Source organism: Aulonocara stuartgranti, assembly GCF_965226115.1.
Source record: "Aulonocara stuartgranti genome assembly, chromosome: 13".
NCBI classification, from domain to species: domain Eukaryota; kingdom Metazoa; phylum Chordata; class Actinopteri; order Cichliformes; family Cichlidae; genus Aulonocara; species Aulonocara stuartgranti.
The window spans coordinates 8532202-8545814 of NC_138949.1; the positions used below are offsets into that span (position 1 = coordinate 8532202).

Here is a 13613-nt window from a genome sequence, read left to right on the forward strand (position 1 = left end):
AAAGTCCACACTTTTTCCCTCAATTGTTCCGTCTGTCCTGCTCACATCTCCAATGGTTGTACATGTAACACACCCCAAGCAAGAGGGCGGCTGACAGATTATGTCTGGTTCTGAAAAAAACAGATAAATTATGAGATGGACGACAGGTAGTGTGTTTCCTCTCTCGCTTCTGCCAGATCTGAAGACGAGCAGTAGCGTCACACTAAACCATCTCACTGGGGCGGAAGTGCCCCCTTGTGGCGTAACTAGGGATCACACCACATGTTGGATCTCCAACAAAAATCACAAGATTAAGGCCCTTCCTTAACAAAACTACACCTAAAAGCTTAAATCACATAATGTGACCACGCATTACAGTGTGTCACATACACGTTGTCACTAACATGGCTTCACTCCACATCAGCCACGCCGCTTTGCTAACTAAAACACCGGTAAGGACGCTGCCATAGCCTGTCAACGATGTTGATTAGCGGCGTATATACGAATGTGAATCGCATCATTGGCTGGAGCACCCAGTCACCGGTCACTTACTGACTCACAATGCAGAATGAATTGTTAACGTATTTATTTTAATTGCAATTCAGGTTAGGTTAGATTTTTTGTGCGCAGACACCGTGCCTGCAGTGCGCGATTGCGCGCGCCCGCAGCTTAGTGGCAGGGTACACCTGCCCTTTATCACAGTCTATCACAGAGCTAAAACGCACAGACAATCATTCACACATATCATCAATTCAGAATCACCAGTTACTGGGGATTTTTTTCCCAGACAACATTTAAAATATAAAACATAAAAATAAAAACAGGTGATGGTGCTGAAGATGTTAAATTATATCACTGGGAGTGACCAGAACAGACGAGATAAGAAATAATATATATGAGGGACAGTCCAGGCTGAGTGGTTTGGGAACAAAATTAGAGAGGCAAGACTGAGATAGTTTGTAAATGTGCAAAGGAGGAATAGTGGATATATTTGAGAAAGGATGTTGAAGATGGAGCTGTCAGGCAGGACTAAAATAGGAAGACCACAGAGAGATTCATGGATGCAGTGAAGGAGGACACACAGAGGGTTGATGTGACAGAGGTACCTAAATCATCAGCTCTCCTCCACCGTGCTCCACAGCTGGTATCAGGTGTTTGTGCTGATATATTGCATTTGGAAAGACAATACCAAAGTGAAGGCGCTTGATCGTAATGCACACCGACACATTTGTAGAAAACTAAAGGATATGGTTGTGATGTTGATGTGATGTTGCAAAGCATGCGCTGTCAAGTTCTTTTTATCGAGAAGACGCTTTCTGCTGCCAACCCTTCCTAACAAGCCAGACTTGTTCGGTCTTTTTCTAATTATGCTGTCATGAACTTTAACATTTAACATGCCCATTGAGGCTTGTTAGTCTGGGCTATATTTGCTGATATGTCCGCTCCTGGGAAGATTGAAAGCTGTCCTGAATGTTTTCCACATGTGGATACATTTTCCCAGTGTAGAATGATGGACTTTAATTTTTTTGGAAATGGCCTTGTGGCCATTCCCAGACTGATGGGCAGCATGAATTGCTTTTTAAGATCACTGCAGATATCGTTCCTCCTTGGCATTGCATAACCCACAACTGACTGCTTCAGACCAGTGAACTGACAAAACTTTTACTATTATAGATGTGGTGTTACTTGCTGAAGATCAGTTTGATCATGAACACCTGGCTGCTACTTTCCCTCTTAATTCTTGTGGAAACAGTACAGCTGTACTTAATTTTTCATGCCCTGCTTCTGCACTTGAACTTAGCTTTTGTTAAATCATGACTCGGTGTAATATGTCGGGCTTTGTACTTCGTCTGAGGTTGCTAAGGACCAGATTTGTATTTATTATGGCCTGATACATAAAAAGCTGACAGGGGGTATACTTTCTTTTTCACCACGATCGCATGTCCATTCAGGAGAATTATTAAAGCAAACAGAATGAATCTAACAATAGCTGGCGTGCCACAGCAAAATTCATATAAATTCAAAGGGGCTTTTAATGCACAGTTTCAAGTTTATTCCTAAAATGTCAAACTATTCAGTTAGACTTTGAATAATCTTAAAGCCACAGTCATTATACTGCAGGGTCAGTTAGGGTCCCTCGAACCAAAACCATCTAATCCTACAAATCCTTTAAATGTACCCTAATAACTGTGGAATGAAAACCTCTGCCACAACACTGCAAAATTCCTCGCTTTTTAAAAAGTGTACATTTTTCGTGACACGTTGCTGAAAATGGGAGACCATTTTTCCTAATTATGACACATTTTCATTGCCTTGTGCAGTAAATGGTTGGAAGAAAAAGCCTTCCTCACACCTCTCCACTATTTCCACCTGCTCATCTACTGTCTTTGCTTCCCAGCTTGCTTTTGCTCCATGCTATTAAATGACGGCAGCTGGGCTAAGCTAAGTCAGATCCCTGCCAGAAGCCCACCAGGACCTCAGTGCCAAATAAAACATTTAGCTGGAGCTCCAGTGCCACTTGACAGCAGGCATAAAGGCATCTGGAGGTTAACGTTAGGTAACTGAGAGGATGATGGATCCTTCCTTCACCGCTTTAATAATTCCAGGCTAAATATCTGCATCTGTTTCCTTCTGTCTCTCTCTGTGTCTGTATGCCCCCCCCCCCTCCCCCTTTGCCATTTCGCTCTCATCGTGCTTCTCTATCTCTGCTGCTTTCTCTCCATCTCTCTCGCTCTCTCTCTCCCCTCCTGTCCTCCTCTCCTTCAATCTCTATTTCCCGCTTGCTTGGTCTCTGTGTCTCTTTATGAAGATGTATATTCAAGGATTTATTTCTTTTAATGCTGTGCCAAAAGTGGATCCTCTGCACAGGAGGAGGCTTTAAAGAGAGCGTCGTCGTGGGAGGGTGAGGGGCATTTAAATTAAGATTGCGGTAAATATTTTCCGCATTCTGACAGCAAAAAGAGTCAAAAGAAAGTGACGGCCTTTTGTAATCATGGCTGTAAGTCAAATTTTTGTGGGGACGCTTTCAAAAAAATACAACACTCTTGGCTGCTTGCTACAGGGCACTGAATGTAACTCTTTCCATGCTATTGCACAGCTTGCCACTGACCATCTGTGTCTCTTAATTTGTACAGTAACGATAGGGCTTTAGGTCAGAAGAATAATGAATTCCTCTACCAAGAGAATTACAATGAAATATAAAAAGGTGAATTTATTGGACCTTTCAGGTTCAAAGTCACCACTGCCCTTCATTAGGAAAGCTATGCTTCTAGTATTGTGGCTCTGGTCAATAATACATGACTCCATATGGGTTTAAACAGAGAGAATTAATGAGCGTTTCATGCAAGGCAGATTACTGAGGTGCACACCAGCTTCTGCCAACAGCGTGTCTTCACGCTTTTGTTATTCTCTTGCTCCCTCTGCAGATAAATGAGAAAAATACACCTAAGAAGTTAAGCCTTATTAATCACACTTTATCCTTATTTTTTTCTTTTTTACACGAGAAACACTAGTTATTACTAACTGATACGATTACACATTGTTACATTGCTCTGTCAAAGGCGCAACCACACTTAACCGTGGCATCTTTGATCATATTAATTTTGCATGTCTTCTTTTTCCAAGCTTTATTTGGGTTATCTAGGCTCTCTAGGGCCCAGTGCAATATGCATGATTAGTCTGTTATGGTAAGAGGCAAGAGTTAAGCTCTTCAGCAGGACCCTCCCCTCCACACACACACACACACACACACACACACACACACACACACACACACACACACACACACACACACACACACTCACACTCATTTCAGCATAAGTGGCATCAGAGCTCATCAACCAGTTATTGCACAAATCATTAAACCGCTAACTGTTCCAGAGAAAAAAATTGTTTGTGTGTGTTTTTTACAACACTGATATTTAAAAAATTTAATTTCAATTCTGCCTAATTTATTATGATAATATCATAATAAATGGTGTAGCTGTTCTTGTTATATGCTTTTTGCTTGCAGACTCTCCCACTGCTTCCATGCACACAATCATTAAAGTTACAGATAAATTTCACTGATCAAATTAATTATTTTATCCTGTATAGTAATTAGAGCAGCTTTCTTCATTGTCATCTTTTCTTCTCTTTAGGGGGTTACAACATAAATGATGTTATGTTCTACTGGACCAGAGGAAATGAGTCTGTCAGTGGTTTAGACAGTCTCCAGCTGGCTCAGTATACAGTAGAAGGCCACTACACATCTGTCTCAGAGGCCATCTATGAAACTGGTAACAATGATAACCAAAACCATTGTTTAATTCTTTAAAAAGCAGTGTTTTGTTACTAAAGACTATTGTGCATTACATCAATACATGTAAATGTACTAAATTTTAGTGTATTTATTGTCTTTCTTCTTACAGGCAATTATCCCAGGCTTGTCTTCCACTTTGAGCTGAAGAGGAGCATTCTGTACTTCATCCTGGAGACCTATGTCCCCTCTAGCCTGCTGGTGGTCCTCTCATGGGTTTCATTTTGGATTTCCTTGTCTTCTGTTCCAGCACGTATTTGCATAGGTATGGGATAATCCATTTTTCTGTTCATTCAATCATCAGAATCAGATTTAGAACATTTCTTTTTGAGCAAATGTCATATATTTTTGCACTGCAACTTAAGCGTTATTATTGCTGCTGTGTCCTGCTCTCTGTCAGTCATCATAGTAAACCTAAAGTGACTGAGATGCAATCAAAGTGTAGACTTTCATCTTTAGTTAAGAAGTTAAATGCACCATCTGCAATTTCTGATGGGCTCAGATGTAACCGGACAAATTAAAATGCTTATTTTTAACACTGTGTTGAGTATTGTTTTGTAATGGTTGCCAACTGATGGACCTCACCAGAGGATTCACAAAGGGATTTCTCCTTTGTGATAGTTTTGACTTTTGGAATTTTCAGCTTTTACTCAGTGAAGCTGAGATCAGGGACTTACTGGTAGGTAGTGTTGATTTTCAGTTTGTGATTTTAGATGATCATTTCTTGAAGTTGTATCTAGTGGAAACATCTAAGCATGTAAATTTTCACAGTAAGTGAACCTGGACTGGTTTAGTCTCACCCGGACCTTACTCCCCCCCCAAGCCTTGCCTCCACCTGTAAAATGACTGTGAGCGTAGCTCCGTAATCCTCCACCTTAGGGTGCCTGCTCTGGAACCTGGTGTCGGGTTCCCTGGCTGCTCCCCCATCTGGCTAAAGAGACTTTTTCCTTTTGGACTCTGCTGCCGCACTCGTAGTGTGACTCTTGTTTTATGTTTTCATGTCTTGTGACTATTGCTGAGATAGTTCTAGCCTAGTTAGTGCTTCGTAGTTCTGCTTTTGTTCATAGTGTCCAAATATTCTAGTATTGTATCTAGTAACACTGAAGTTTTTGCCTGCCATAGAGTGAGTTCATTCAGTTTCTTAGCCCCCTGAGTTTGTACCTCCGAGCCTCCATGTGGTGTCTGAGTCCTCTTCCCTGTATTGGCCGCCCAGTCGTGACAATCATTTGCTGTTACATTCATTGCACACTAAGGTCAGCAGTGAGATTACAAGGTGCAACTCAGTGCAGGGTTCGACTTGGATAATACTTATGGATTGTGTTGTCCATTCAAATATCCTGCCTCGTTTCATTTTCTTTACAAAGTATGTCAGCATATTGCCAGGAAACACGAAAACCATCACCCGAGTTTCCATTGGTAAAACTGGTGCTATGAAGAGCAAAAGCTGGATTATTTTTGTATTTTTATTTTTTTGTTGAAATGCATTGGGTTATCAACATTTTGCTTTTTATTGGCATTTCTGCATTTACAACCAATAACTCCCGTTCAAAGCTGACCTTGGCCTGAGGCTAAGTTAAAAAAAAAACAAAAAAAAACCGTGGTTTTCTTTTTAGGTCTTTAGTGGTTCATCAAAGAATCCTACTTGACCACTGTCTGTGTTCTGTGCCAGGAGTGACCACAGTACTGACCATGACAACTCTGATGATGGGAGCCCGGACATCACTACCCAATGCCAACTGCTTCATCAAGGCCATCGATGTGTATTTGGGGATCTGCTTCAGCTTTATCTTCGGAGCACTTATTGAGTACGCTGTGGCCCACTTCTGCACCCTCACTCACGCTGATGCACACATGCTCATGGTGAGATACTCCTGGATGTACTTACATTAACTGTTGATTGTTGTGGTCATTACTGTTGTCACAGTCATTGTGTTCATCATGGTGGTCGCTGTCATTGTCATCGTCATCATCATGTCACCATGAGCATTTTGGGGTAAGTTGGATTTCTCGGATGTAAACGCATTGTGTTTTTGTTTTAATTCAAACCTAATCTTTCTTCTCTATCTTGCAGTACGGCCACCGAATGTACGACTTTGATGATGAAATGAACGGCATCGTCACCACCATCTCCACTCACTCCAACAGGGCCAAGAGGCGCAAGGAGCCCGCTGCAACTTCTCCTTCAGTTCCCGCCTCAACAGAACTCGCTGTCAGGCCCTCTAGCCCCTCGGGCAGTGAGCCCAAGCCTGAGGCGGCACCTCCAGAGCACACCAACTGGTGCCTCACTGTTCTGGCCACCCTCCGCAAGATTCTGCGTGCCATACACTGTTGTCATGTGGAGAACCCCCACCATATAGACAACTACTCCAGAGTCACCTTTCCACTGTCTTTTGTCATTGTTAACCTACTCTACTGGACATATTATCTGTACTTTTAGCATTTGTTTAAGTGCTGCATATGTCCAGGAGAGTTTAAGATGGAGAGTGTTAGTAGACAATAAGTGTACCTTACTGTACATACGTACAGTAAGTGTAATTCAGGTGTGTTTTGGGTTGAATGTGTAAAACTTCTACATTTGGACTCATGAGCGAGGTCGCATTGTCATATGGGATTGTTCTGGTTGAAAAAGGGAATGCTCATAATTGCAGCTCCATTTTAAATATTAATAAGTACTCAAACTATGACATTGCTTAAAATTTGATGGAATTGGTTTTGATAAAAATTGGCCTACCTGACTATGACATGGTGATATTTTATAAATTCTGTCACGCTTTAATATTTATTTTAGGATGGAGCTGTAATTGAAGGCTTTATGACAGAATTCACCTGTGCTATTGAGTGTGAACAAATTCACATTCCACTTTGAGTCTCTTTTATGATGGATTGATCATTGATATTTTACAACTCCTGTTCCTGCCTGCAGGCACAACATTTAGAGTGAAATAGCAAAAGTAACAGATGGCAGAAGAGGGCTGAAAACGACAGGCAAGGGAGGTGGAAAAATCACTACAATGGAGCATGTGTTGAGAAATATAAACCTCCAAAGGACGAGCTTTCTACTCATTCTTCTGTGTCCTTGTGTGAGTTATTTTTAATTCACTGCAGTACTGTTTCTCCCAGCCTGCATATGACCCCTTTTTCATTTCTATAAATGTAGTGGCCTTGGATACCTTCAGTTGTATTCTGGAAATCTGGCTATCGTGAACAGTTTAATGGCACTTGTCACGGTATGAATCTGTTCTGCTATTTCATAAAGGGAAGCACACCTGCACACTCCAAGATATGGAAGTCCAAAGGGATCCATGTTAAATAAATAAATATCAAATTACAAATGAAAATTCATGTTAATAAATAGAGTGAGATTATATATATATATGTGCTCGGCCTTTAGATGTAGAAATACTCTTTACTTTTGTTAAATCCCAGCCTAGAGTATGCTAGCCAGCCAACCAGCTAGATTAGCTTCTCAGTCTTCTCAGTCCAGATTGTTATTTTCTTTTTCATCAAATTGCTAGATTTTAGAGCGCTGACTAATCTTGTGAGTTCAAAAATAAAATAGGCTTTTAAACATATAACTGCCAGCTAGCAAGACTGTTGTAGGAACATAATTTCTATAGTCATGTGAAAAAAAGAAAAAAAAGAAACGTTCACAGGAGTCTTTACACAAAAGTGTTCTAGAGATAAATTCAAGGCCACCTGGAAGCTAAAGCTTGGCTGGAATTGGGTCATTGAACAGGACAATGATCACAAGATCACCAGCAAGTCTCCAGCAGAATGGCTGGAAAAGAAAAGAACCAAGGTGTTTTGACTGCACAACATTCAAACTTGACTGAAATGCAGTAGTGGCACCTTAAGAGAGCTGTAACGGAACTAAATCAATATTGTACAGAAGAGTGGGTCAAAATTTCTCTGTAAGAGGCTGAAAAAAGTTCATACTGAAAATTATTATTTAATTTTTCACATGAATAATATGTTGTCTTCTTCCACAGCAGTTTTAGTAAGAAAAAGTATTAATATCTAATGAAAAACTTAACATGAAATAAAGCGTCATTGAAAATGGCATCCTGTAAATCACGTTGTAGAACAAAACATTTCTTATAAATTATAGTAGCTTAATTTTAATAGTGTCTGAAATAATCTCATTAGATCATCTGTATACTTCAGTTTATTTGTATTATTATTTATTTATATTGGAGCTTTTGGGTTTCCATACTAACTGGCAGGCATAATGGAAAACACAGGTGTAAATATAAAGGACAGCAGACATATACCAATACAGACAGGTACTATGTTACAGTGATAAATATATGCAGTATTTCTCTCTCTATGGGTTGGCTGGTAGTGTTTTCACTGTGGTTTTTCAATGGATCGGACAGTTAAAGTGTTAAAATTTTTAAGATGGATTTAAATATGAAATGGATAAAATATTTAAATAGGATGTTGTCATCTGAAAGTTATCTAAATGGAAAATACATAGAAATGTTTGAGGTACTGTTGGGTCAGAAGTTTATATACACTCAACGTTGGCATGGATGTCAAGGTAAGTTTGGGGTTTTAATCATTTGTTTGAACTGCTCTTTTTCCAGGGTGGAATGATTGTGTATATGATACATCTTTAATAACTTTAAAAAGCAAGACTTTTGTGCAGTAGCGTAAACCACAAATTTTCAGTGGGGCTGAGATCAGAGTTTTTGGGAAGCTCATTCCAGATGTTCAGTGTTAGCCTGCTTTGTCCCATCCAAAACCTGTTTTGATGTGTGTTTGGGATCATTGTATTTCTGTTGTACATCCAGTTGTATCCAAGTTATAATCATCTCCTCCTTTCTTTTTTGTTCTATCCACTTTATGGAATGTATTAAGACCCTTGGCAGCACAACAGCCCAAGAGCATGATGCTAGCACCACCGTGCTTGGCTAGTAGTATAGTGTTCTTAGCTTTAAAAGTCTCACATTTTTTTATTGTGGCTAAATAGCTCATTTTTTGTCTCACTAGACCATAAAACCTTTCTCTAGAAAGCATTTGTATGTGGGCAGCTGGAAAATTGGATGTGAGCTTTTGAGGCAGAGGCGTTTTTTTTTTTTCAGATAGCACCCTCTTAGTCCATGGTGATATCAAACTCACTTTACTGTCGATAGTAACGCTGGTGTCCCAGCGTTTCCAGTTCATTGCAAGCTTCTTTCTTAGTGGTTTATTAGTTGTTCCTAAACATCCTAACTAATTTACTCTCATTTAAAGGTGAAACTTTGGGCCTTCTTTCTGACCTTGGCAAATTAGTGAAACATTTGAACCTCCACTGATATAAAGTTGATTGACCTGACAATCTTGGAATCTGCAGTTTATAGAAATGGTGCCAAGAGACCTTCTTGACCAACTTGTGTGAATCTACAATTCTCTTTCTCAGATCTTCTCTGAGTTTCTTGGACTTCCCCATTTTCATGAGTACTGGTCAATTGAATGAGGGCTGTCAAAAAAAAAAACTTTTTGTCAATGATGATCACGAACGAGAAGTTAATAGGCCTTGGCCATGTCAAGTTAAAAGACATCGGAGAACCTTGAGCGGCACTTTGAATATTTGAATGCATGCTTTATATTTGAGCCTTTATGTATAGGTTTGAGGCTGTGCAGATTTGCAAATATCTAAAGAAATTCAAACACCCAATTCTTGTTTTTTTTTCTTTACAATCATTAAAGATGTTGTACAATCATCCCACCTTGGAAAAGACAAGTTTAAAGAAAACCTTAAAAACACAAAATGACCCTCATGAACATTATGAGTGCATGTAAACGACTGTACTCAACTGTGGAACTCTTCAGTTTTGTAAACTGTTAACTCTCAACTGTTTCGGTTGAGATGACACAGCACATTCTCTGTCAGCGTTGTGAACCAAAGAACCAAAGACTTCAATTTAATTCAACCATTCCTCTTCGTTTCCCTTTAGTTCCCAAGAGATTTTTCAAGTTATGTCATGTTTGTTATTCATTGAAGAACTCTGAAATAGCATGAAGTTCATATTTCAGATAGAAAACAGGATTCAGTTGAATATCAGAGGTGCATGTTTATTTATTGCTCAGTACTCAGTATTGCTATGACATAATCTCACTCATTTAATATGAAAACTGGTACAAGTTTCACCATGATACAAGTCTCAGAGGTTCCATTTCTAAGAACTACTTCTCAGTGTGCAGTGACGAGCTAAATTGTTCATATCTGAATGTGCTTCATTTTAGCTTCTACTTCTCCTTTTAACCATTTTTGAATATACCATCAACTACCAAACATTTTGATTGATCTTTGTCTGATTATAATACAAAAGTAGGATATTTTTTTGTTTATGCTCTTCCTGCATGATTGTCAATCGTATCTTTTGTTTTTTGTTGGGGTTTTTCCGTTGCTTGATTTGTTTTGGTTCAACATGATAGAGAGGAATCATCACTAAAGAGTAAGAAAAGACTGTTTCATGAACAAGATGTATATTTTCATTTGATTTGGGCTCTCATCTGAGTTTAAAGTAAGAATCTGCTCAAACTTCTGTTTTCTTTTTCACTTTTTTTCAAAACTTTGAAAGAAATGAATGATCTGTGACTGTGTTCTCTGGACGCACTGATCTGGGGGAAAGGGTAACGTGATAAAACATAGACTGCTGGGTTTTATATAATATGGCACCACAGTCATAGTTCTGATAGTAATCTTCTCAGTGAAAAGTACAAGAAATGAATGCCAATATGGAGCCAAAGAACCACAAAAGCAACCACTGAAGCATCTTGTCAGTGTGGACGCACAGAGTCGTAAGGTTGTCCTAAGGTATGGCTCCACAGTTGCAACTACAATGTAAATGCCTGTTTGCTCTAAATGGACAGCATTGTTGACGGTGAAGGTGCAAACAAGATCGTTTGGACATGTTTGGAGCAACAGTTGGACTGCCCCCCCCCCTTTCTGTCCTTTTGTGGGACCTGTCAATCTTCCAGGAGACACTGGCTATTATAACAGCCTCACAGTTCTTGGGACATCTTCATGTACAATCTATTTATACACTATAGTACCATGTTAATATAGACTTCAGTTTCCTTATTGTAAATAAATAGTAACACTATGCATGTTTAGTCTGTGTATGAATATGAATGATAGCAATAAAAAAAAGAGGTTTAACGTGTTCATTGTTGACACTCTTTATACAGCTATAGTATAGTAACTATAGTAACTATAGTGTTGTGTATGACTATGGCATCATCAACCAACACAGCAGTCTGAAAGTCGCATCATTTTCCAGAATCAAAATTACAAATGCAGAATCAGAGACCAGCTAGCCTTCAGACATGCAAATGTGTTTGTGTTGCAGATGTTTGGAATGCCCTCCAGCTCCCTTAGCTCTGACTCAGCAGAATACCGAGTGAGGTCGTCTCTCTCTCTCTCTCACACACACAAACACACATTTCTTTAAAGGGGCGAATTCAGTAGGTTGCTTTTCTTTAAAGACATACCAAGCCACTTTGCTGTTTGGTGCTTCCAATTGGAAATTAACTGAATTTTTAAAACATTTTCATCATCTAGAGTAGAGAATTTGGGCAAACTATTAAATAAGTCTTCAACCAACTTTTTAAAAAAAAGTCCAGATGCTTTTCTTTCCAAGCTCCTTATACTATTAAATAATTTTTTTTTATTAAAAGGGTGAAGAAAAAAAGTATTTCTGCAGCAGAGTCCAGCTTTGGAGGACTGAGTGTATATGTTTGTGTTCTTTGTAAATCTAAAGACTTTTTCATACATGCATTACGCTGCACTGCTTGTACCACAACAAATCTATTAGAAGTTAGAACTACAGTTGATGTAGATGTACACAGTTACTCACAAAAAATAAACATAAATGAGATCTAAACAGGGTCGAACCGGGCAAAAGTCTTTCATATACTGTTACAGTAATATTAAAATGAAAATTGGTGGATATTTTAAATATTTAACTTTATTTTCCTCAGGGCATGAATGATAGGATTGAATGTCTGACCTCAATTTTTTATCTCTGTGCTGGCAGGTGTAAAATGCTCTAATGTTTCCAATATAAGTGTTCATAATCCTCACACTGTAAATCCTGATCCTCTACTGGATCAATCTCCCAGAATCTAGAAATCCCTTTAAAAGAGATCATGATGTGACGCGTATCAAAGGTGCAGATTTGGGCCTCTCCGTGGCAGATGTTTTATGTTCTCTGATCGGGAATGACCTGCTCAGTGATGAGAGGGAGCTTGAATGCCTTGATGATACCCTCTAAGCAAAATTTTGTGTCGTAGCCCTGTGGTGCTCACATGGTTGCTAAATGAAGCTGATAATATCCTTGATATTGTTTACACCATGTAAATAATGCAGTCTTCTTAAATAACCATGAACAATGCAGACTTGAGGCAGCTTGCATGTCCCCGTGTAGCATTCATCATGAATAGCATCGCTTGCAGAGATAAAACTGATTGGATTTGACCTATCTGTGGCCCTGAAGATGAAAATCTGATCCAATCAAAGCTGACATGGCTTTGCAGTTGCACTTCAGCACTCAAGACTCATGGTTGCCAGCTTGACTCTGTTAGGCATTTTCTGCAGCTTCAGGTTCTCCTCCACCATTTATATATCATGGGTTTCCACAGTGACACAGACTACATATCTTCAGCAGGAAGTTCTCTAGAACATTTACGAGAAAAAAAGTCACGTCTTGGCTTTGACATATCCAGCAAAACATTATCACAACCTTTTAGCATGTACTGAGAATACTGAAAGATGTCAGAACAAGTGTGCTCCAAGCAGCATTCAGTCAACTAGCACCAACTAACAACACGAAGCATGCGGTCATATAACTACATGCAGCACCATAATGCATTCACAAGAGCTGGTAAACAGCATGTTATAGTGAAGATGTGGAAACAGTAACTGGCTCTTATGATCCACTGTTTGATTCTCAGGAGACTGAGATGTTGTTTGAGCGTGAGCTAGCTAAAATAGTACAAGTCTATCAGTTTAATTGCATTTATGTAGTGACTAATCACAACAGCAGTCACCTCATGGTCTACAGAGAAACCCCAACAATCAAACAACCACCTTTGAGCAAGCACTTGGAGACAGTGGGAAGGACAAACTCCCTTTAAACAGGAAGAATCCTCCAGCAGAACCAGGGTTGAGCAGCCTAACCAACCAATTAGGTTGATGACAGCAACATAAAAAACAAACAAACAGAGCACACAAAGAAATACTAGAAACAAGGATTTTACAACCCTTACTCATCAAAGGGTTTTTCTATATTGCTCCTTTTATAGGCAAAAAGAAGCGCATAGTGGTCGATCAAAAATAATGTTTAAATTA

General features: G+C 39.3%; 1 protein-coding gene across 2 annotated transcripts in view; it reads left to right on the forward strand.

The window, feature by feature from the left end:
* LOC309720369 (gamma-aminobutyric acid receptor subunit pi) overlaps positions 1–7338 on the forward strand; it is a 69732-nt gene extending 62394 nt beyond the window's left edge. For both annotated transcript variants that reach the window (XM_082557224.1, XM_082557225.1), the window contains exons 7-10: positions 4119–4256; positions 4389–4541; positions 5946–6136; positions 6348–7338. In XM_082557224.1, coding sequence (XP_082413350.1) covers positions 4119–4256; positions 4389–4541; positions 5946–6136; positions 6348–6713 — 848 coding nt within the window. In that variant the 3' untranslated portion in view covers positions 6714–7338. The remainder of the gene's footprint in view (positions 1–4118; positions 4257–4388; positions 4542–5945; positions 6137–6347) is intronic.
* The last annotated feature ends 6275 nt before the right edge of the window (positions 7339–13613 follow it).